The 25,846-nt window shown below is 42.5% G+C and overlaps 1 protein-coding gene and 1 long non-coding RNA gene across 2 annotated transcripts in view; one reads left to right on the top strand and one right to left on the bottom strand.

Annotated features, from left to right (window-relative positions):
• The window catches only part of LOC138758986 (inactive tyrosine-protein kinase PEAK1), a 56,151-nt gene extending 30,562 nt beyond the window's left edge, over nt 1–25,589 (bottom strand). Inside the window, exon 1 of the mRNA XM_069928704.1 lies at nt 24,748–25,589. Coding sequence (XP_069784805.1) covers nt 24,748–25,304 — 557 coding nt within the window. The 5' untranslated portion in view covers nt 25,305–25,589. The remainder of the gene's footprint in view (nt 1–24,747) is intronic.
• On the top strand, nt 13,197–22,260 carry LOC138756537 (uncharacterized). Its single transcript, XR_011353139.1, has 3 exons — nt 13,197–13,426; nt 18,166–18,249; nt 21,257–22,260. It is a non-coding gene; the product is annotated as an uncharacterized lncRNA (long non-coding RNA).
• Nucleotides 25,590–25,846: the final 257 nt, after the last annotated feature.

Below are 25,846 nucleotides of genomic sequence, written 5' to 3'. Positions count from 1 at the left end.
CATTGGAGGTGAGAAGAGTGATCCTGAGGGGAATCTTCTCGAGGTGGATATGAAGAGGATGTTTCCCCATCTAGGAGGCCTGGGAAGCACAGTTAGAGCAATGCTATTCCAGGCCCAGTGACCCAGATTCGAATCTGCCAGTGTCTGTAGGTTCTCCCCATGACCTGCCTGGGTTTTTTCTCTTCTCCAGTTTCCTTCTACACTTCAAGATCATACGGGGTTGGCAGGTTAATAGGGTGCAATTGGGCAGCGTGGGTTTCAATGGCTGGAATTGGCTTCTACCATGTTGTAAATATTTTTTTCAAAGAAAAAATCTGGACCCTGGGGTTGTTGTTTAAAAATAAGTCAGCACTTAAGAGAGAAATGTGATTGAACTTTTTCTTTCTAAAGGTCGTGAGTGTTTGAAGCTCTTTCTCAAAGGGCAGAGAAAGCAAAGTCTTTGAATATTTTCAAGACTGAGTTAATAAGTACTTGATGAGCAAAAGGGTACAAGGTTATTTTGGGTAGATGGAAATTTAATGTTGTATAGTCAAATCAGTCACAAACTGGATCCAAGTGGCTCGACCATACGTGTTACATATGAAAAACTAGCCTGTTCTCATTGTCCCAAAGACCATCTGACCATCTCTGTTCCTTTCCCTATCTGAATCTCTCTCTCTCCCCTTCTCTCCTTCTTTTCCTCTTCCCATTTCCATCTCCTTCTCTTTCTCCCTCCCCCTCTCCTCCTATTCTTTCTCTCTTCTCTCTCTCTCTCCCTTTCTCTTTCCGATAGTTAAATGACCAAAACAGCATACAATACTGCAAACTTGGCCTCACCATTGTCTTATACAAGACATAATATCTCAACTCTGATATTTAATTCTTTGATCTATTAAAACCAATGTGCCAAAATCTCCCTTTAGTCGGGTGTAACTATAAATGCCAATTACGCATTTACCATTACACCCGACCATCTGCAGTGCCCTACCATTTATTGTGCAAGTCCTACCCTGGTTTCTTCTTCCAAACTTCAACACCTCATATTTGGCTGCATTAAATTCCATCTGCTATTTTACAGCCAATTTTCCTCACTGGTCCAGATCCTGTTGCAAGCCTTGAAAGTCTCCTCACTGTCCATTACACCCCTAATCTTAGTTTGGATAGCATTTGTATTAACGGGGAGAAAAGAAAATGCTTTTAAAAGGGAAAGAAATGTTTTTATCTTTCACATTAATTCCAATGTTATTTTATGCTTGGTAACACAAGAGACAGCAGATGTTGAATCGTGTGCTAAAAATAAACATCTAGGGAACTCAGAAGATCAGGTAACAGGCTTAGTTTTTGCTTTCTAGCCCTAACGTCATCAAACTGGCTGCTGCACTGTAATTCTATTTAACTGAAGTAACGAGAATCATGGGGTCATTGTTTATATCCTATCCTAATTAGTTCTTCCACAGAACATCTCCTTGCATTTCTCAGGTTTAAATTTCAAATGCCATTGCTCTTTCCATCTTACCAATTGGCCAATGTCCACCACCCATCAATTTTACTAATCATACCTCTGACGGTTACAGCTAGATTGTTACTGTATCTTACAATGAGTAGGAGTCCCAGCACCGATCCACGTGCTGTACCTCTGATCACTGACTTCCAGTTACAAAAATGTTCCCCCACCATCATTCTCTGCATTTTGTCACCGTCAGTTTTGGATCCAACTTGCCATGGATCTGAAATGTAACCTTATGAAACTGCCTCCCACCTGTGACCATGTCAGAGGCCTTACTGAAGTCCAGGTAAGTTTTACTGATAGCTCTGCCTCAACAGTACATTCTCTTATAACTTTGAAAAATTAAGCTAATTTGGATCTCGTCCTAATAAATCAATGCTGATATCTTTGAAACACTCTGCCCTCCATTCTCTCCATAAAAATCCCAGCCTCACTATCAAACTCACAGACAAAGGTAGTGCTGTTGTGGTCTAGCGCACTGCCCTCTACCTTGCCAAGGCCAGGCAGCAGCTCTCAGACACCTCCTCTGAATTACCCTTTCAACAAGACCCTACCAAATAACATCAAGCCACCATCTCAAGTACTATCTCTAATCTCATCACCTACAGTTTATCTCCCTCGCACATTCTCCAACCTCATTGTTTCCTATCCCTGCACTGCTTGATTCTATCTCCTACCAAGGTATGCAAACTCAGTTATCCAGATAGACCCATTGATTCCGCATACTCCTGCCCCACCCTGCCCCACTGAACTCGTATCTTTTTACCTCAATTCCATTTTTTTCCCCTGGTCCAATCCCTCCCTATCTACATCCGCAATACCTCATCTTTTCATCTCTTCAATTACTTCCAATTCCCTGAACTTGGCAGCCTCTTTTTCATTATTGGATGTCCAGTCTATTTACACTTCCATCCAGAAGGTCTCAAAGCCCTTCGTTTCTTTCTTGACAAGAGACCTAACCAGTTCTCCTCCACCATCCCGCTCCTCCACCTAGCAGAATGTTCTCACACTCAATAACTTCTCCTTTGACTCAACCCACTATCTCCAAATCAAACGAGGAGCCATGGGTACCCACATGGGTCCCAGCTATGCTTGCCTTGTTGTTGACTTTGTCGAGCAATCCACGCTTCAAGCCTACACAGGGGAGGCTCCTCAACTTTTCTTCCGCTCTATGCACCCAAAATGAACTCGTCACTTTGTTGATGACTTTCACTCCGACCTCAAATCCACTTGGTCTATCTCTGGCGACACTCTCCCCTTTTTATCTCTCTGTATCCATCTTGGGAGACAAGCTTTCTACAGATATTCTTTACAAACCTACCAACTCCCACAACTACCTCGACTGCATTTCTTCACACCCCGACCCCTGCAAGGATTCTGTTCCTTTCTCTCATTTCCTCCATCTCCATCTTACCTGCTCCTAAGATGAGCTCTTCCAGTCCAGATCATCCAAAATGTCCACTTTTCTTCCAAAAATGTGGCTTCCTTCTCCCGCCATTAAAACCACTTAACTGCATTTCCTCCATTTCCCACTCATTTGCCCTGGCCCTCTCTACCCCCAGATGCAACAAATGCAAGATTCCCCTTGTCCTCACCTACCTACCCTACTCCCCCACAAGCCTCAACAGCCAACACATTATCCTCCACAACTTCCGCCACTTACAGCACACATAATCCCACCAACAGATAGATCTTCCCCCTCTCCTCCACTCTCCTCCTTCCATGGCTCCCTCATCCACTTATCCCTTCCCTTCAATCATCCCCTTGGCTGCTTCTCCTGCGACTGCAGGAAGTGCCACACTTGTGCCGACACCTCCTCCCTCACCACCATTTGGGGCCCCGAAACAGCCCTTCCAAGTGAAGCAATACTTCACATGTGAATCTGTGGGAGTCATCTACCGCATCTAGGGCTCCCTCTATGCCCGTCTCTACATTGGAGAGACTAGATGCAGACTAAGATATCACTTTGCTAAGCCCTTTCATTCTGTCCATATCAATGACAAGGATCTCCCAGTGGCCAAGCATTTGAATTCTGTGCCCCACTGATGTGCCTGTCCTTAACTTCTTAATTTCGTCAAACCATAAACTGGAGGAACAACACCTATTATTCTGCTGGGTATTCTTCACCTGTGTTAACATAGACTGCTCTGGCTTCTGCTAACTCACTCCCCATTTTCCCTCTTCCCCATTCCTCTTGCCTTCTTTCCTCCACCCCCTTTCCCTCTCCATTCACGGAGCCATCACCCCGTTTGCTGCTGTGTTCTCCCTCCCTTATCCAACTACTAGCTCCTGCCTGTGGCACTGTGCCCCCTGTCCTTCTCCCCCCCCTGCCCCCCCCCACCATTTTGTTCAGGTGACTGCCCACCTTTGCTCATGTCTTGATGAAGGGCTCAGGCTGAAATGTTGGTCATGTATCTTTATCATTGCTATATTGAGTACACTGTCTGACCTGCTGGGTTTCTCCAGCGTTGTGCTTTTACTTCATTCTTGGTGTCTGTATCTTTTTGTGTTTTACTCCGATATCTTTGAATAAGCCCTTTACTTCCATCTTTAGAGTAATCCTGTCTCTCAGGAATATCTCAATAATTGAACCCATATTGGCATTAACAGAGGCCTTGTAATGGTACGGATTGTGTGTGCTAATTGGCTCGGGTTGGCCCGCACCGATGACACTATCACCTGTCCTCCTCCCCTGGGACCCAGGCCATAAAGGTTGGGCCACCTCTCCCTTCCCGGCACTTCCCTAGCTTGAATCCGGGCCAGCTCAAGTCTTCTGTACAATAAAGCCTATCGTTCCCCTCACTCTTTGCCATTGTGATTATTGGGGCAACTGGTAGTGCCCAACAAGGCCTGAAGCCCCCAGACATTTTGCCCTCCTTGAAGAAAGGTAATCATTTAAAGCTCAATGAGTTGAGAAACATCACGATGACTAATTTTATGAATTGAACAAGCGTGGCAAAGTGTTCTTAATTCTTTACTTCCTAATTGAGATTTCACATTTTTTTTTCTCAGAAAAAAATAGGTCACACCAAATGAAAGGCTTAACTGTTGTGGTCAAGCCTCACTCCAAGAACTGATTATATTGAAGTGAATTTCACTGTATTTGAGAAAGTGAGTTTGAGTGTCAGTAAGTGCAGATTTAAAGGGGTTGAAAGCAATGCGGATACGCTGACTCCAATCTACCAGTTTTCCTATTTGACCTGAGTGCATAAGGCTCTTTTCCTTCAGAGAGGTATGCTTTAGTTTATCTGCTACAAAATGCCCAGTGCAGTGAGATGGGTCCTTCTGCGAGCAGACTGAGAGGTCATCTCTAACATTCATACAATGCATGGAATTACAATGAGAAGAAAGATCAATCAGTACCAAGCAAGGACAGAATGGTAGCACTGATGTGGGGTTTAGTCAGGAGCTCGATGGCTGTGGGGAAGAAATCATGTTTAAGTGGGTTGGTGCGCACTTAAGCCTTCTCTTTGATAGGAGGAGAAAGAAGAGTGTGTCTGTGGACTTCAGTAAGTTGCTGGTTTCAATATATTGATAGTCCTGACCGAAAGCATCATGACCTAGTATGGGGACACCAATACCCCTGAGCCGGAAGGTCCTGAAAAAGGTAGCGGACACAGTCCAGGACATCACAGGAAAAATCCTCCCCACCATTGAGGACATCTGTAGGGAACGCAGTCATCAGAGAGCAGCAGCAATCATCAAAAATCTACATCACCCGGCACGTGCCCTGTTCTCACTGCTACCATCAGGAAAGAGGAACAGCTGCTCCCCCTCCACCATCAGATGCCTCAACCACAAAGTCAATCAGAGGCTCATTTAATGACTCATTGATTTTTTCCCTCTCTGTATTGCACAAGCAAGTTGTTTACATTTCCTTATTTGTTTACTTGTATCTTCTTAAATACAGTTTTTTTTGCACTACTAATAAGTGATAATTCTGCCTCATGTGCAGGAAAAAGAATCTCAGGGTTGTATGTGATGTCATGTCTGCACTCTGACAATAAAATTGAACTTTGAACTCAGAGGAGTGCAGCAGAAGAATTAGCCCTTCAGCCCACATGTCTGTGGTGAACACTAATTAGTGATTTCCTATGTGTCATTGTTCTGTATAATGTGATGAAGATGTGAGAGATTAAGGGGATGGATTAGAACTGAAGACGATGGTTGAAGTTATTGTGATGAACAGGATCATTTTCATGCACAGCAGACCAAGTCCAGAGAAGCAACTATTTTAATGTGACCACACAATATGGAGTCTGTTAAGGTATGTACAAAGCTTCCATCCAGAGATTTTTAATGATCACTATTTCCCAGCCATTTCCTCTGCTCATTTGACTTCAGAGGTCTGTGAAGAGTCGCCTCTGCCTTGCCCTGATGTCTTGGGCAAGGAGGGAAGGAACGGATGTCTGAGGGAGATCTTTGACTTCTGTTGAGTGGATGAATGGAGGGTATTCATTGAGGGTGGCTTGGAGTAAGAGATAACCAGAGGGGATTTACCAGGATGCTACCTGGTTTAGAGTGAATGCATTTTGAGCAGAGATTAAGGGAGCTAGGGCTTTACTCTTTGGAGAGAAGAGATGAGACATGATAGAGATATACATAATATTAAAAGGAATAGATAGAGTGAGCAGCCAGCGCCTCCTTCCCAGGGCACAACTACTGTGTAGCTACTGCATAGCTTTAAGGTAATGGGTGGGAAATTCAAGGGAGATATTAGAGGAAGGTTTTTTTTACCCAGAGAAAGGTTGGTGTATGGAATACACACCCTGGGTCAGTGGAGGAGGCAGGTACATTGGTGAAATTCAGGAGACTTCTAGACAGGAAAATGGAGGAATTGAAAGTGGAGGGTTATGTGGGTGGCAGGGTCTAAAGGTTGGCACAACATTCTGGACCAAAGGGCCTATACTGTGCTATACTGTTCTATGCTCTATATGGTACAGCACAAAGATATGGATAAACTACAGTGGTGCCTGGGGTGGAAGGAATCTATATTTCGTATCACTGATATTGGTTGTTTAATCTATTTATTGGCCCCAGCTCCGCTTTCAACACAATAGCACCAAAGGATCTAATCCTCGCGCTTGTTCTCAGCACCCCTCTCTGCAATTGGATCCATAACTTTCTATCCAGTAAGACGGATTCAGTCTGTGCAGATCGGTGACACCAATCCACGATCATCCACAACACACAGGGCTGTGTAATCACTCCCCACTGCACTCCTTGTTCACGTATGTCTGCGTATCCGAACACAGCTCCAGTTACCATATATACGGTATATACCCGTGTAATAGTCAACCTCCCTTTTTGGCCCAAAAAATTATGTCTTTTAGTATAATCCGCATAAACATCGGGCCCGACCGCTCACCCATCTGTTGCCTTTGGTCCGTGCCAACCGAGCTCTCACCGTAACATTGTACTTTTGTACTTCTTACTATGTATAAGATGAATACTGGTCTGGCTGCAAAATAACCTCCAACACTACATTTTTGATACATGTGGCCATAAGCTTGAAGTATTTGTACTGATTGTATCAGCCACTTTCTAAATGGTGCTTTGGACTGGCCCTTTCCGTGCTAATGCCTGGATAAATGTGGAGATGAAGAACTGAATGGACAGGCAAGGTGAGTAGGAATGTGAATGGATATGTTAGATGCTGCGAGTGTAGGGTGATGGTGTAGAGTTAAACACGTTAATACCCAAGGATGATGTCATTGTATCAGCCTTGCTGACCTAGGCGAGGTCATTACCAGAAGAGGTTCGGTGTTTCAGTCACATGGCAATGACTTCTGCAGGCACCACATTATCTATCGATGCATCCATTTACAGTAAAAAGTCCAAAAATCCTGATACCAGAAATCCGGACCATTGAGAATCTGGGCTTCTCGGAAACTCTCGGCTTTGTGTGTGTGTAAACGCCATGGATGCACAGCGGCAACATGTGCCCATGCAGAAACTGTGATAGTGTGTGAAAAAAATATTTTATATTTTATATGAAAAAATGTTTCATTAATAAACTTTAACCCATTTATTCTCCTTAAATTTGAATTTTAAATGTACTGCCTGAGAATCTGGAAAATCTGAAAATCCGAACCAACCTAATCCCCAAGCAGTCCGGATTTTAGGACTTTTACTCAATCTATCCTTTTATATTTGATAGCTTTTTTAAAAAAAAATCTTGTGCAGTAATTTTAATGAATACTTTTTGTTTTAGTATATTTTAAGTACCTGTGGACCTGCAACAAGCAAGAATTTCAGTCCAGCTGTACTTTGTGCAGCAAAACCCCTGTTACCTACAAACAACTGGCAAAAAAGAAATTGTGGAAAATACATTTAAAATATAAAACAAATAAGAATAAAATGACAGGTTAAAAAAATACAAAATTGTAGAAGTAAATGTTCTCTGAAGTAACATATAAATCTTTGGTGAATAGGGGAGCAAATATTCAGCCAGTGGAGTGCCTTGGCCTGACTTTGCTCATAGCAGCTGTTTGAATAAAGTTGTGTGAAAGAGCCGTGGCATCATCCAGTATGAAGAGCTGGTTGATGCCGCTCACCAGTGGCATGACTCTTTTAAAGTATCTCCTTATCCCTGTTTAGTACGAATCACCCTGGTCAGAGCTCTTATCTGTAAACTTGGTGGGGGTGGGGGGTACTTTCAGGCAGCTCCATGGTGGGGGAGAAAACTGCAGATGCAATGATGGTTAAAGAATGCAACTGATAATAACCTTAAAGCAAAGGTTAATATATATTCATGCAAGTACATTTCATTCACTGCAAGTGCAATATTGTATTTTTTGTCTTTTAAACTGATTATTCTTAATACAGGTGAATTAGTTAGGTATTATAAGATTAAGTCTCAAGCAACCGGAAAATACAATTATCCGGCATCTAAAAATTCCCAGGTGCTGAATACCAGTGGTTTTTGCTGTACAATAGACGCTCATCTTGACCTCCACTTGACCCTCTTTCCAAGCTGGCTTTTTTCTTCACTATTCCTCCGGCTCCCAGCAAAAGACAGTCTGCTTGGGGAGTTCATTGGGTTGAGCAGCATAGCTCTGGCTGTGTTTTGCTCCAAATTCCAACAACTGTGGTCTCTCACCTGTTCCCCACAATCCCTGAATAGACATACAGCAATGAGTCGCAAAGCAAACCCTCTGTTCTTCAGTCCGGTCCATCTGGCTATTCCTGCACTTGGTTCTCAAATCCCGAATCCATCGATGACAGAGTTCCAACGCCTTTCATCTTGTATTGCAAATCCATCTAATTAGTCAAGAAGAGGTCATCAAGAAGTCGGCAATCCTGGGGAAGTAGTATATTAACAAAAATACTGGAGGAACTCAGCAAGTCAGGTAGTATCCGTGGGAAGCAATAGGCAGTCGACGTTTTGAGCCTATGCACACCTGAAGAAGGGATCAGGTCCACAGTACTGATTTCAAAAGTGGGAGATGCTGCAAATTCTCTGGGTTTCTGCACTTTGCCTGACAACTTTCTTCCCCTCTCTGTCACCAGAGAGTCAGAGTGTCAGAATGGAGCCTGGTGTCTAGACTGCCACTCCAGTACAATCTCATGGTCGTTAGCATTGCCAGAAGCGTCCTTCTGATCAGGTGCTAAATTGAGGCTTTGGTTTCTCAAGTGAATTTAAAAGGTCTAAGTACACATTTCCATTGAGCAGTTGTCCGGTGAAAATCTAAATGAATCACCAGTCCCTTATTTCATTGCAGTTGTTAACAGCTTTTGCTGTTGATGTATGAAACTTGACTGCAATGTTTGTTTCCATGTAGAAACTGCAAGTTCAGTAACAATTTAGAAGGCCACAAAAGTAACTTTTATTTTCCTATCAATCAAGTCAAGTTTATTGCCATCTGATTGTACAACTACAACCCAACGAAACAGCGTTCTCCGGTCCTCGGTTCAAAACGCAGACACACAACCAGACATAACACAGATGCAGACAAGCAATACATATGCAGGACATGCATTTCACCTAAATAAATAAATCTTGTTTCATGAATATGAGAGTCTTGAATGATGAGTGTGAACAGTTCCGTTGGACATTCAGCATTCTCACTACCCGTGGGAAGAAGCTGTTCCTCATCCTGGCTCTAATACTCTTGTATCTCTTTCCTGATGGGAGTCGCTGAAGGATGCCATGTTCAAAGAGGAAGGGGTGCTCAATAACTTTTCGCGTCCTCTTCAGACAATAGTATGTCTTATATATTACAATGTCTGATCTATTACAGTAACTCCTAGTAATTCCACCTTTATCGTTGGGATCGGAATAGCATTGCAATATTAGCAAAATATAAGTTTACAGTCAAATTTTCTCTGCTGATAACCTATGTGACATCTTGTAAATTTCTGATTGTACATGTGCTACTGGGTATGCCCACTGTCACATGTATCTACTAGAAAAATTAACCATTTCTCTGAGGCTTGTAATAGTTATCTGATCAACTGGAGATGATAGGAAAAAATGTAAACTGACATAACTGACATTTCCTGCATTCGCTTCTGAAGTTGTTATCTGCAATTGGCAGGTGGCTTCCTATTCTACAAGCATGAGCTGCACCTGGTACCTGCGTCAAAGTTGATTGGAAATTGGAACTGACCAAAGGAATTTTTCTTCAATCAAAATACTTTTGCTTTGTGATTTTGAACGTGCACCATGGGTCTAAGGCAGTAGTCCGAAACAAATCTAGTGAGTGGGTGAAACAGAACATTCTGGAAACCCACAATAGTCTGTCTGCAAGAGATTGAAGGCTCTGATAGCAAATTCACCAGAACAAGGGGTTAGAGTCTAAAAGGGGTAAGGGGGAAGGCATTGAGTTCTGAGATGAGGAGAAACTTTTTCACTTAGAGAGTGAACTATTATACTGGAAAATCCCTGTTATTCGCAATCTCAAGGCAAAAAAAAAAACTGGGGAAAATAAATGCCCGAGTTTAAAATTTGGTGCCCCCCTAGTAGTTAGTTCACCAATCTCCCACTATGCAATCTCAAGCAACTGGTACGTTCACTTATCCGGCATCTACCAATCCCAATAGGTGCTGGATACCAGGGGTTTTATTGTAGTTGTTTTTGTTTCCCAAAAAAGTACCTGTTTGGCTGTAGTAAATAAAAATGTTGGTGCATATACTGTATGTACATTAAGCTCATTATCATTATTAAGGCCAGTTCATTAAATATATTCAACAAATAGTTAGATTTGGCGGAAGGGATCAAGGGATATGGAGAGAAAGCAGGAATAGGAATATGGGTCTGATGTCAAATGAATAGCAGGATTGAAGGTGGGGCAGGCTTGAAGGGCTGAATAGCGTACTTCTGCACCTAGTTACGGCGGGCAGTGCTTGTGACGACCTTTTGTTTGCCTTATGGCTATCAAAAGTGAAGTATATCATGTATATTATATTGTAAAATACATTTACAAATACAAAAAGGAACCTTGAACATATTTTCCATTTTTAACTTGTTGAGATAGCATTGGCATTGACTTTCAAATTCTATAATTCTCTTGTGCACGTTTTATTTCTCCAATATATATGTGTTCCACTCACGAGATCTCCATCTCATGGTCTTAACTTTCTTATTTTTACTGTTCTTAAGAGGTGCAGAAAAGTTAAAAAAGGAAATAAATGGGTCAAATGGAGAAAATGTAAAGGAGGATCCAAGAATATTCAAAACTAGATGAAGGGCTCAAGCCAGAAACATTGGTTGTGTATCTTTATCTTCATTATATAAAGTCCACTATTTCTACTTCAATTGTGGTGTCTGCAGAATTTTGCATTTTTCTCCGAGAACATTTTCTTAATATGCCCCTGTGTTCCATAGTTTTAAATTTGTAATGGGCAGGAAGAGGGGAGCTGCAGTTCGAAAGGCCGAATGGTGGAGGGTGAGGCTGGTTCAGACATTTAAATGAACACTCTATATAGCGAAGGAAGAAGTCAGCCTTGAGATTCAGCATTAAGAACTATCAACAGATCTGGAGTCACCAATACAAATCACTGAAGGAACTCAGCATCTGTGGTGGGAAGAAACTGCTGACCTTTCGGGTCAAGCCCTTCAACCAGACTGATCAGAATCAGAATTTATTGCCATGAGTGTGTCGCGAAATTCGTTGTTGTGCCAATCACCTCCCTCACCACCCTGTCCACCCGTCACCACATTTAGGGAAATGCTCCGCTTTCATTCTCATTCTCCCAAACTTTAATTCTCTTTGCCTCCAAGTTTAAAAACCTTCATTCTTTTAGGTTACTGATTACTTTCTGTTCTTGTTAAAGACACCTTAACGGTCCGTGCACGTGGGCTTTTTGAGCCAAGGGTACTCTGCCGGAGGAACTCAGTGGACCAAGGAGTATCAGTGGGAGAAGAATGGCCAATGTTGTGGGACAGTCCCCTTCACCAGGACTGCTGCTCGACCTGTTGACTTCCTCCAGCAGATTCTTTTTTGCTCCAGTCTCCAGTATCTGCTGTCTCCTGTGTATCTCTTCTGCTTCTAGATTCTCACCAGGGGCTCCTTGTGAAGGGGGAGTGGGGGAATTTCATGGACTCTACCACTTCACCAGGGTGCCTTGTGATGGGGAGTTGTCATGGTCTCTACCACTTTACCAGGTTCCTTGTGATGGGGTGTTGTTACAGACTCTACCACTTCACCAGGGGTCTATGTGATAGGGTGGGGTGGGGGAGAGTTGCCACATACTCTACCACTTCACCACGTGTCCATGTGACAGGTGGGCATGGACTCTACTACTTCACTGGTTGTGAGTGACCTTCGCTTTTAAAGCTGGCCAGTAAGTGGGCCCTAGCCATCTGTAGGCCACAAGTGCCCTCTAGTGCTGAGTCTGCACACTACCTAGTAATGGTCTTGGCAAAGCCACTTTACAGTCATCTCTGTGGCAAACCAATGCTGCGCCAGTTAAGCTGACATGTGATCAATGGCTCATGCCATTGCCAAAAATGTCACGCCATTTTCTAGCACAGTACAGGCCTTTCGGCCCACAATGTTATGCTGACCTATGTAAACCTACTCCACATCAATCTAAACTCTCCCTTTCTCACAACCCATGGCCCTCTTTTCCTAACATCCATGTGTGTGTATAAGAATCTTTTCAATATTTCTATTGCACCAGCCTCCACCACCACCCCTGACAATCCATTACAGGCACCCTCCACTCTCCATGTAATAAAACTTACCTCTGACATCTCCCCAAAACTTTCCACCATTCACCTTAAGCATGTGTTCTCTGCTATTTGCCATTGTCATTAGAAAAGGTGCAGGCTGTCCACCCCTTCTTAACCTCTCATAATCTTGTACACCTCTCATCCTTCGTCACTCCAAAGAGAAAAGTCTTCGCTTTTTCAGTGTGAATTAGTTGTGATCTAACCAACATTTGACTCTTGTATTCAATTGAATTTCACAATAGGGAACACTGCAAACCAGTGGCTTAATGTTCTTTAAAGGTGAGAATAATTTCAATGTCAACATTTTGATTGGAATTATTTTCCTTAGAGCACAGAAGGTAGAAGGGCGATGTTTATAGCATTGATATAATCAAAGGAGTCATAGATAAGGTAAATAGTCACATCTTTTTTCCCCAGTGTTAAGGGAATCTAAATTTAGAGAGCATTGGTTCAAGGTGAGAAGGGTAAAATTTAATAGACAGGAACTTGTCGAGCAAGTTGTTCACACATGATGTGGTTGGTCACCGTGTCGGAGGTTTGGATTTGGAGCTCGGGCTGTTAATGCTAATGGTGAATCTTTGCCTGCCTATGGCGGACTAAAAGCAATTTTGTGTAATATTACATTTCTGTTTTATTACATGACGATAAATAGTGTCTGATCTGATCTGTGGAATGAGCTGCCAGAGGAAGTGGTAGAGGCGGGAACCATTACAATGTTTAAAAGACATTGAGACAACAACATGGATAGGAAAGTTTGAGAGGTAAGTGGGAGAATATTTGAGACAAAGATACATGTCTTCCTTAATATGCCCCTGTGTTCCATAGTTTTAAATTTATAATGAAATAATTCACATGTGATTAAAGTGCATGTTCCAAATTTTATTAAAAGTTATTTGTGTACATTTTGGTTTGACCATGTAGAAATGACAGCACTTTTTATACATAGTTCCCCCATTTCAGGGCACCATAATGTTTAGGACATTTGGTTTCACAGGCATTTCTGATTATTCAGGTATGTTTAATTGCTTCATTGGTGTAGGTATAAGAGAGCTAGGCTTAATTCAAAGCTTCTCATCACCTTTGGAGTCATTTTTCAACATGAGGACTAGAGTTATGCCAGTGAAAGTCAAAGAAGCCATTATGAGTCTAAAAAAATCAAGAATAAGACAGTAAGAGATATCATCCAAACCTTAGGATTAACAAAATCAACTGTTTGGAACATCATTACAAAAAATGAGCATACTGGTGAGCTCAGTAATCGCCAAGGGACTGGTAGGCCAAGGAAGACCTCCATTGCTGATGTCAGCATAATTCTCATCTTAGAACCATAGAAGGCTACAGCACAGAAAATAGGGCATTTGGCCCCTCTAAGTCTGTGCCGACCATCATCTAGCTAGTCCCACTGACCTGCCCTCATTCCATAACCCTCCATCATAATGAAAAAAAAACAATCACCTGACCAACAGATCAGAAACATTCTTCAGGAGGCAGGTGTGGATGTGTCGATGAACAGAAATACAGAGGCTTCACTGCAAGATGCAAACCATGAGTTCGCCACAGAAACAGGATGGCCAGATTAGAGTTTGCCAAGAAAGAGCCTGCAGAATTCTGGAAAAGGTCTTGTGGACAGATGAAAACCAAAATGAACCTGTCAAAGGCGTACTGACATCAAGAGTAAAGTGTGGAGACGTAAAGGAACTGCTCAAGGTCCAAATCAGAGATTGGTGGGAGTTTGGAATGAGCTGACATCTGATGTGGTAAATGCAGGCTCACTCTTAGGTTTTAAGAATAAATTGGATAGATACATGGATAGAAGAGGTCTGGAGGGTGATGGAATAGGTGCAGGTCAGTGGGTCTAGCGGAATGATGTTTCATCACAGTCTAGAAGGGCCAAATAGCCTGTTTTCTGTGCTGAAGTTTTCTATGGTTCTATGGTTCATACCACCTCACCTGTGAAACATTGTGGCCGGGCATGCATGGCTATTTAAATAAGGTTTGCAGTAATTTATTTACTTTTTAAATGTGATTTACAGCAATATTTTTGTCTGTAATGCTGCCACAAAACAGCAAATTTCATGACATGTTGATGACAATAAATTCTGGTTCAGAGGGTCAACATGATAGGGGATAATAAAATTGTTATTTGGGGGATTGATTTCCAGTGTAAACTTCTCATGGTAGGAGCATCTAAACCAGCTGTTCTGAACCTTTATTTGGCTACGTCCCCTCCTCCCCGCAGGACTCTATTCCGTTGTTGGACCCTTCCCTGTGAAACAGTTGTTTTGGTTTCTTCCATACTTCTCTTTTGCCGACTTTGTTAAAAAACATTTTTTTTAAATGATGTCATGTTAGGTGGAAAGGAAACAAGGCTTTTACTGAAATATGCTGTGGCCCCCAGTGGGTCATGGAGCCCCTGTTGAGAGTGGCTGGTTTAAACCTTCAGGGCAAACGTTTAAGATGTGAGGTAGAGGTTTAACGAGGATCTGAGAGGTAATCTTTTCACACAGATGATGTGCTGCCAGAGGAAGTGTGGGAGGCAAATTTAAAGAGGCATCTAGTCAGGTCCTTGAATGAGCAGGGCATTGAGGGATGTGGAATTAATACAGGCAGGCGGAATGAGTGTAGATAGCAGTGATAGTCATCATAGACGTGTTGGGTGGAAGGATCAGTTTCTCTGCTGAACACTCTCTGATTCTGACTTACAATGTATTCTGGCCACTTTAGTCCCACCCTGCCCCAGTGAAAGAGAATTATCTTCCTCTTTAATGAACAATTTGGAACTGAGGCATATTTCTCCCGTATTAGTGTTTGGTTTAAATTAAGTGGAAAATCAATCAAACACGTACGTGAGGAAATTCAAGTAAACACCAGATGTCCAACTCTAAGATCTATGTTTGTTTCAGCTTTACAGTCTGACAAATTATCCCCGTTAAATTATTCTGACCCAAAACATTGACTGACCATTTCTACCCTTGGACACTCTGAGTCCCTCCAGCTTCTCGTTTTAAGATTCCAGCTCTGCAGTTTACATGTTTGACAATTTACCCTGCCAGCTGAGACTTAAACAGAGAACAGCACAGTACAGGCCCTTCACAGCCCACAGTGTTGTGTCAACCTATAACCTATTCTAACAACTGTCTAGAATTTCCCTACTACAAACCCTTCCATTTTTCTCAGTTCTATGCACCTATCTCAAAGTCTCTTAAAAGATCCTATTGTACCTGTTTCTGCCACTGATGCCAGCAAAACATTCCACGCACCTGTGTGAAAAATAGACCTCTTACATCCCCCCATACTTAATCCCAAATACCCTAAAACTATGGCCTCCTCATGTAATCCATTTCAGTCCTGGGAAAAAAGCCTCTGGCCATCCATACGATCAATGCCTGTCATCAATTTGTGCACCTCTGTCAGGTGTGACAGATTATGTTATATTTTATAATATGTATAAATATGTTTTAAAGGAGATAAATTGTGGGTTATTTTAGTGTAGGTCACAAACAAATACAAACACTTCAAAACAGATATTTAAAATACAAGAGCTCTGCTCAAACCAGACAGTTCAGGCTCCCAGTGCCTTTGTAAAGATAATGGAAACTGCTTTGCTGAAGGACTTCACAAGTAGGCGTTAATTGGACATGCTGTGGAGTAATGGATTATTGTATTGGAAAGCAACAGATGAACGGACTCAGAAGATTGGGTCCTGTGTTGCAGTCTGTCTGAATGCAGTTTGCTGTTCTCGGAAGGTCATGTGGTTTTGCAAACAGAGAGAGTTAAACAGGTTTTTTCTGTGTGTGTGTGTGTGTGTGTGTGTGTGTGTGTGTGTGTGTGTGTGTGTGTGTGTGTGTGTGTGTGTGTGTGTGTGTGTGTGTGAGAGAGAGAGAGAGAGAGAGAGAGAGAGAGACTACTGGTTTTCTGCAGTGGCTTTTGGAAGCTTGTTTGAAACCCCATTTTGAAGACTGGTTGTGAGTTCATAGTTCAGCCTGTTCAAAGCCCTTATCCAGACAAGAGGAGATGACTGGCTATATAATGTTTCACATGTTTCACGGAAAAGGAACTCTGTGGTGCTCTGAAAGAAAGAGGTTATCATCTGGAAAACCCTGATGGGGAAAGTTTCTTCGGGAAGATACTGAAGTGGCTGATCAGAAGGAATCGGTGGGTGTCCAATGAGCAACAAATCTCTCTCTGAAAACCAACAAGAACCTTCCTGAGTGGTAACCATTTACCTTTCAAGCACTAAAGCCTGGTGAAGATTCATAAATGTTAAATTCTGTAAGCAGTAAAAGAATTGGCTGTTACGAATGAACTTGGAGGAGTGAGATTGGACTGTGAATCAAATAATTTTTCTGAACTTATACACACATTACATACCCGTTCACTTAGAATTAGAAGGGGGGTTAGACTAAGGGTCAGACTTTATGCATCAGACAACCGATTAAAATCAAGATTTAAATTTAAATTTTGCATACAGCACAGTAACAGGGCCTTCTGGCCCATGAGCTCGAGCTACTCAAATACCCCAATTAACCTACAACCCCAGTACGTTTGAGAGGGTGAGAGTAAACCAAAGCACCCAAAGGAAACCCACACAGACACTATACAAACTCCTTACAGACAGCATTGGCTCTTAACCCAGGTCATTGGCATTGTAATAGCATTGCACCAACTGCTGAACTAACCATGCCTCTACCCCAAGATGTGGAGGATTTTAGCTGAAATCTTGGTTAATAATGGTAACCATGTTCATGATAACTTCATGAACAAATGAATCTGTGCCAAAGGCGGAATGGTTAATGTAGTGGTTAGCACGATGCTATTACCAGGGTTTGGATCTAAGGGGTTTGTACGATCTCCCTGTGTCTGCATGGGTTTTCTCCGGGTGCCCCGGTTTCATCCCACCTTTCGAACTGTATGGGGGTTGTAGGTTAGTATTTTGGGGGAGCCTGGGCTCATGGGCTGGAAGGGCCTGCTACTGGGCTATATGTCGAACTTTAAAAGGGGCACAAATGAATTGTTTATTCGAAAGATAAATGCAGATCTCACTGATTTTCCTCTGCAGTTTTCCCAAAAGACACATTTACATCCCATGGAAATCAGATTATTTGGATTATTAATGTGTAGATTATAGCCACCTCGATGCAAAGTGTGGCTACAGGCATCAAACCCTGAACGGAGTTCAATGAATGTGGTTACCTTGGTTTTTGTTTGATATACCTGAGGCTGCGGTTATGTATTGACCATAGCCAGCAGTTCGTCAAATGGTCACTGGTAAAAGAATAATCTGCAAGTCATTCCTCCATATTTTGCTCAACAGAAATGTTTGTGAATTCTAACCAGCACCTCTTGTACTCAGACCAGAGTCATATAAACATTATGTTACTGCAACACCTGGGAGCAAATTCTGGAAATGAACCGAACTGAAAACAGAAGGTGCTCTCGAAAGTAGTTTATATGGTTTCTCATTAGCCTTCCTGTTAACAAATATGCCTTCTCATTCCAGGATGTGGAGTAATATGGAGCACAATGACGGCACTGCAATCTGATCTAGGACAATGATAAGGAAGGCCAAAGTCGAATATGAGAGGTGAGAACCATAGAACATTACAGCCCAGAAAAACAGGTTAGTCAGCCCTTCAGATCTGTGCTGACCAAGAAAACGAGCTAGTTGCACTGACCTACTCTCATTCCATAACCCTCCAGACACTCCTATTCATGTATTTATCCAATTTATTTTTAAGATTGAATCTGCATTCCCTACGTCAGAAATAAAAAGATGCTTCTGTGGGTATGTACAAAAGAAACCATTAGTCGATTCTAATGTAGACTGAGACTAAAATAGGAGAGTGCAATTTTGTAAAACCACAAGACATCGGAGCAGAAATACCCTATTCAGCCCATCGAGCCTGTCCCACCATGAGCTGAACCATTTTTCCACTCAACCCCACTGCCCGGCCTACTCCCCATAAACCTTTGATACCCTGGCTAATCAAGAACTGATCAATCTTAGTCTTAAGTACACCCAATGATCTGGCCTCCACAACCGCCTGTGGCAACAAATTCCACAGATTTACCACCATCCAACTGAAGAAACTCCTCTGCCTCTCTGTCCTGAGTGGACACCCTTCGATCCTGAAGCTGTGACCTCTAGTCCTGGACTCTCCCACCATGGGACACAGCCTATCTACATCTCCCCTGTCCATGCCTTTCAACATTTGAACTGTTTTAATGAGAGGGTGGAGGAGGGGATTCACCAGCATGTGGAGGACACATATGAGACTAAAGATGCTGGAATTTGGAACAAAAACATAATCAGCAGATCACGCAGTATCAGTGGGAGGATAACAATGGTCAATATTTTGGGTCTTGATGAAGGGTTCTGGCTTGAAATATTGACCATTCTTTTTCTCCCACTGATGCTGGTCGACCAGCTGAGTTCCTCCAGCAGGTTGTTCTTTTTCTCACCAGCACGTTGCCTGGATTTGAACTTATCAGCTATACAGAGAGAGTGGATAGGCTGGATTTGTTGCCTCTAGAGCAGAGCGGGCTGAGGGGCGAACTAATTGTCTCTAATGTTTCGAGGCGATAGATAGTGAAAATATGTTTCCTATGATGGGCTGGTCTGAGGTCAAAGGGCATAGGTTTAAGGTAAAAGACAGGATGTTTAGGGGGTAACTTCTTCACACAGAGGATATTTGGAATCTGCAGTGCACTGTCGGAGTAGGTGATGGAGCAGATACTCTCACAATATCTAAGAAGCATTTAGACAAATCACCATGGCATAGAGCGCTATGGGTCTTATGTGAAGAAATGGCTGGTGCAATGGATAGCAGGGACTTGGTTTGCCAAAGCTCCTGATTCTATGCTGTACAATGGATTATATTGGGGAATAAATGGCAAATAAATGTATTCATTTTTCTCAAAGACATAGAAAATCTTTAGGAAATAGTGGAGTCCTACAAGTGAACGAGAAGCTCAAATACTTAAAAAGGTATGAGAATATTAATGTAAATAGAATGTGATAAACATCCACATAGAAATTCTGCCTGGCAACAGGCAAAAGAATCTCAGGGCTCTATGTGATGCCATGTATCTCCTCACAATAAATCTGGACTTTAATTTAAATGACCAGGACCCGCCAACCTGCAGCCAATAGTGGAGAAGCAGATCTTTGTGGAGCCCATCTTGTAAAATTCCACAGGGTCTAGAACAGTTCCAACAGATAGGAAGGTAACAAATGTAGCCCTGCTATTAAAGTAAGGAAGGAAAGACTTACAGCCAGAAATTTAAAAAAAAACTAACAGCTGTTAAGAGTTTTTCTTTCATAGATATTTTAGTAAGAATTTTTATGCATTGCTTTAAATTACTTTAAAAAAATGGTGGCACAGTTGATGTAGTGATTAGCACATTGCCTTTACAGCACCAGCAATCAGGACCAGAGTTCGAATCCCGCGTGGACCTGTAAGGAGTTTGTATGTTCTCTCAAAGCCTGTATGGGTTTTCCCCGGGACCTCCGGTTTCCTCCCACCCTTCCAGAAGTGTAGGTTAATTGGATTTAAATTGGGCGGCAAAAGAAGAGAAAGTGAGGTGATGTCTATGGTTCATTGTCTGTTCAGAAATCTGATGGCGGAGGGGTAAAAAACTGCCCTTGTGCCACTGGGTTGTTCGTCCTCAAGCTCCTGTACCTCTTTCTGGATGGTAGCAGTGTGAAGAGGGCATGGCCTGGGTGGCGAGGGTCCTTGAGGATAGGGGCAGCTTTCTTAAGTCACCACCTTTTATGGATGTCCTTGATGGTGCTGGCCATGCTCACAACTCTCTGTAGTCTTTTCCTGCCCTGTGCATTGGCACCTTCATACCAGACTGTGATGCAACTGATCAGAATGCTCTCCACGGTACACCTGTAGAAATCTGCAAGTCTTTGGTGTCGTACCGAATCTCCTCAAACTCCTTACAATGAATAGCCTCTGGCGAGCCTTCTTCATGATTGTATCGACATAGAGGCCCCAGGTTCGAACTTCAGAGATGTTGACACCCAGGAATTTAAAGTTCTTAACCCTGACCCCCCTCGATGAGGACTGCTTCATGTTCACCTGGTTTCCCCCTCCTGAATCCACAATCAGTTCCTTAGTTTTGCTAACGTTGTGTGCGAGGTCTTTGTGGTGACACCATGCAACTAGCTGATCTATCTCACCTTCGCATTCATCGCCCCACTTCTTTTAGCATCGTTCTGCCTTTGATCTCTCGTAGATGCACTTTAATCTGATTTGGTGTAGTCCCATTTCTGGACTCTTTATCTTCTAGACATTGACCTCCCACACATTTATTAAGTACTTGGCATTACACCCCGAGGATGTCATCATATTTGCTTCACAATTGTCCCCATTAGGTTCAATAAAGAGGAAAGCAAACTTATCTTTTCACAAAAAAAATCTCATGGCCATAGTCAGATATTTCCCATTCTTGTTTTCTCGGAGCCACCCTTATAAATCAAGCATCACAGCAGCAAGTTACTTTGAATAACAGTACAAGATATCATAAAGGGCCTTTTTGCTATTGGGATCTCATCAGCCTCAATGATGTTTGATTTGTTTTAGGACGAGGCGCCATTTGAACACTGTACTGGTGGCAGCCGCAGTAATCCAGTGAAGTACGGCTGTTGTTGTGATGGGTCTGCAGTTGACTGACTGATATAATTATCCATGTGCTACTCTGCCAAAAGGCTCTTAATAAGTTATGTGGTGGAAACTGAAGAGGCTACACAGACAGACAGATTAGTGATTGTCAGCAATGCAATTAATACATGCCAATTTTATAATCTAGTAAGTGAGAGTGCATTAGTTTTCAGTAAAACTGCCACTTCCTGTTGTACAAAAAGGCACATATTTTATTTTCCACTTGTACCCCTTTCTGCTGATGCAAACATCAGGTTAAAAAGACTTCCTGCCACATTACATTGTAACGCATCATTCTTGGTAGCCACATTGATAGTGTGAGAGATGGGAAAACTGATCTAAAATTATGAACATGAATGAAACTAAAATTCATACATTAGTTAATGGCTGTAACCAGTACAAACAGGATGAGCTTGGGAATTAGGATGCAGGAAAGCAGAGTCAGCACGATTAACATAAGAATCTTCTAGTCTTTGTGACAAGATCAATGAGCCACCATAAGAATAAGGAGCGGTAAGGAACAATAGAATGTAGGAAGTTGAGGTAGTCTGGATAGACAGAAGTGCCAAGTTCTACGTATCTAATTAGTTAACCTTACACAGATTTACAAAGTTATACATATTAAATTAGCCAACCCTAGACAGGATGAGCCAACTCTACATACCAAGAGACTGTAGCCCCGAGAATCAGGAAGGTGTGAATAAGGACAATGACATGATGGGACACCGACAGGATACCCCCTGGTCCTCCAAGTATACTGAAACTGCACGTAGGCAGGAAGGATTGCCTCTGCCAAACCCATCCATGGGGCAGAAGAATGTAAGGGGGAGGGTATTCTGATACTGAAATTTACTGTATAAAAGTTGGGTGAGCCCCAGTGTGTGTGTGTATTCCCAGGGTAAGGGGAAGCACCCAACTTTGCATTGTTGCTGTAATAAATGTTCTTTGTTCTCAATTTTTGTCTCGAGCAATTTCTTTAAAGGTACTTCTATTTCTAACAATAGGATAAAGAAAACCTGTAAAATAGAAGTACATTTGCCTCTGGAACATGCAATGAAATATAATCCAACGAATGCTTTAAAAAGCCATGCAGACATTTCTGAGACATGTAACTATATACCCAGTGAAATGGTCTCCTGAGTTCCTCCATCTCTTTATCTTAAGTGAGGCCTTTCATGTTACCATCCTTATCAGGTCCTGTGGAGTCATTAGATCATCAGTAATGTCTGTCATTTGCTGCTGACCAATCACCATCAACGTGACTTCTGCCTCTTCATTATCTTCCATTATCTTTGATCATTGGCTGCTGGAGACTGGCTCATGACAACCAGGCATCGGGACCGGGTTTCGAGAGGGGAAGCAGGGCTATTGAAGGGCTCCAGGCCCCGAATGTGTCCGCATTCTGACAGAGGTTTGGATCTGGGCTCAGGCTTCTGATGGTTTGAACCAAGCTGGAGACTTCTGTGGTTGCAGAGGCTGCGGGAGTGCCGGATGCAAATTCATGGATGCTCGGTGAATGCGGGGGACTCTGTTTTGCTTCTCTTTCTCTGACCATAAGGGGCGTCGGGCAATGTTAATGGCGAATCTTTGCCTTATGACAGACTAAAGGCAATTTTGTGTAATATTACATTTATATTTTATTACAAGACAATAAATAGCATCTATATCTTTTTCCACGCTGATATCCAAGCCTTATAGCTCAACCCCCTTCACTTTGTGGCTGACTGCTTTTGATTAACAGAGGTAAATGACTCACAGTTACATTTGAATTTATGGAAATTGAGGATCAGAAAGTCGAATAGGCCATTTGTCTGTGTTTTTCTGAAAGGCACCTTGTTCAATTCTCATCAGCCGCTGTGCAAGTGTGTTTCCACTCCCAGTCATACTCACTCCCCGAAGCTAACACATCAGCGAAGAATTTTATTGCTTCCTGAACCAAACTTCAAAATGCACAAGCCATCATTGTTGATGCCTCCAACATTCCTCTCCCTGCTATTCTATTTATCCCAGCAGAAAGCTCAATCATTTTCCCGATTATTATGTAAAGGAAATTAAAAAAGAAAACAACTGTGGACTGAGCAGCAGGTGCACTGCATGGAAAGCATACTTGCTGGATGCATCTCAGCATGGAACAGAAACTGCTCTGCACAAGATGGGAAGAAGCAAACCCCTCCCCTCCATAGATTCCATCTGCATCTCTCATTGTAGAGAAAGGCAGCCCACATCACATTCTCTTTTCCCCTCCATAGATTCCATCTGCATCCCCCATTGTAGGGCAAAGGCAGCCCACATCACATTCTCTTCTCCCCTCCATAGATTCCATCTGCATCTCCCATTGTAGAGAAAGGCAGCCCACATCACATTCTCTTCTCCCCTCCATAGATTCCATCTGCATCTCCCATTGTAGAGAAAGGCAGCCCACATCACATTCTCTTCTCCCCTCCATAGATTCCATCTGCATCTCCCATTGTAGGGCAAAGGCAGCCCACATCACATTCTCTTCTCCCCTCCATAGATTCCATCTGCATCTCCCATTGTAGGGCAAAGGCAGCCCACATCACATTCTCTTCTCCCCTCCATAGATTCCATGCATCTCCCATTGTAGGGCAAAGGCAGCCCACTTCACATTCTCTTCTCCCCTCCATAGATTCCATCTGCATCTCCCAATGTAGGGCAAAGGCAGCCCACATCACATTCCTTTTTCCCTTCTCCCATGGGGGAGAAGTACCAAGAGTGTAAAGAGCAAGTATCGACAGGCTCACTGACTTCCCCACAGCCACTAGACTCTTGAATGAACCCACATGCTGCCCTTGCTTTGGGTGAATTGACCTTCCTTTTCATTTAAACTATACTCTGCCAAGTGTGCTCTTCACACTTAGAGGTAACGGGTTAGTCTGTTCGCAGAAGATCCCATCTCACTGTGCTGGGCAGAATGTAAACTTAAAGGCTTAAAAAGTGGTAAGCCAATTTTGTTTCTCTTTGTTTTTGGTAATAAGGGAAAAATCTTGGTCAGGATATCTAGAAAAAAAACCACTTCAATTACTGACTATAAAACTGTATTACCAGCTTTCTGGACTCTCAAAATTCATTCCCAATGATCTCAACACAGCCACCATTATATCTTGTAGGAGAGCGAGGGGCCATTTCTACCAATCTTAACCTTTCCTTAGATAATATCAATAAAGTAAATTCCATTTGAGTGGCAATGATCATAGCTTCTGATCCCATATCATATCATATTTTAGGATAATTTCTATTGTTCAGGCACCATAGTGTATAACAGAAAACACTTAGGGTTGAAGTGAAGTGAGACACATTGAGCACTTAAAAGATAATGCCACGTTTTACAGAACGATGCAGGATACTTTCACTTATATACAGAACAGATTTTGATTTCAATCAGAGCAAAATACCTTTTAAACTTAGCAGGGAGAGGTGGAGGCCTTGGGTTGGAAGAATCAGATATCTTTGCTGTGTCTTTGCTTCGTGTCATTTTTCTATCGGTACTTCCGAAGAGGTCAGACGGAGTTGTGTAGGTGATTGGATTTTGGGCATAAGCCTGGAAGTGTGGCTGCTTCCAATATGCATCCAAGTTTTCATATTGGCAGTCTTCATCTGAAATCTGCTCGAAGTTGTTGTTGCTATTGATGACTGCTTCTCTGTCTTTGTGATTGGCATTTGACAGAGGGGGTTGAGTTTTTTCGAACTGTACTGCATTGAGCATATTTGGGAATGCACTCTGGTCCATTTTACTCTCTGAAGCATTAGGGTTACAAAAGAATTGCTGCTGTCTTGTAATGGTGAAGTCATTTGCAAGATATCTGACCATCGGTGATTTTGCTTTGGGAGACACCACAGCATATGATGGGGAGGAAATATCATTGAAGACCCCCCTACATTTCAGATTTGCTGCTCTCCTCCCTGATGTCTTGTAATTCTGTGCAGGAAAGTTGCAATAATTACTGTCCATTTTAACATTTCCTCAGCACACATCCATTTCTATTTAATTACATTACGGTGCCCCGTTCTACTGGCCTTCTTTCAAAAGAATCCTGGACTGAAAATCAAAGTAATTCTTGTCAACATCAGCAGATTAACGTGATGAACTGATGATTATCTTCAACGTTTTCAGTCCCAGGAGAAGATCTCGAGAACAGTCATTCCAGAAGCACTAATGCAGTTAGTGCTTCAGTTGTCGTCAGGGAGGAGAACAGATGAACCAATGGGGCAGTTATTCTGAAAGTTTTTTGCTTCCTGCCTGTGACTCTGACATTATGCTTCACTTTGCAGAATGTTCTCAGTGTCAGATCGGCTCTTATAGAACTATTGACGATTCCTCATGCCCTGCCACACTCTCAGATTATTCTGCTGCTATACATGCTCAATGCCCTCGACCTTGATTGATTTGCTTTCACAGAAGCAGAACGGGCCTATTTTTAACAAGCTGGAAGAAGACTTCTATTGGTGATCAGGCTTCCTGTGCACTGGTTAGAGTGGTTTCTATTGCATCCA

This window comes from Narcine bancroftii, chromosome 3 (genome assembly GCF_036971445.1).
Source record: "Narcine bancroftii isolate sNarBan1 chromosome 3, sNarBan1.hap1, whole genome shotgun sequence".
NCBI lineage: Eukaryota > Metazoa > Chordata > Chondrichthyes > Torpediniformes > Narcinidae > Narcine > Narcine bancroftii.
The sequence above is the reverse complement of the archived record's forward strand: the minus strand, read 5'-3'. Positions and strand labels throughout refer to the sequence as shown.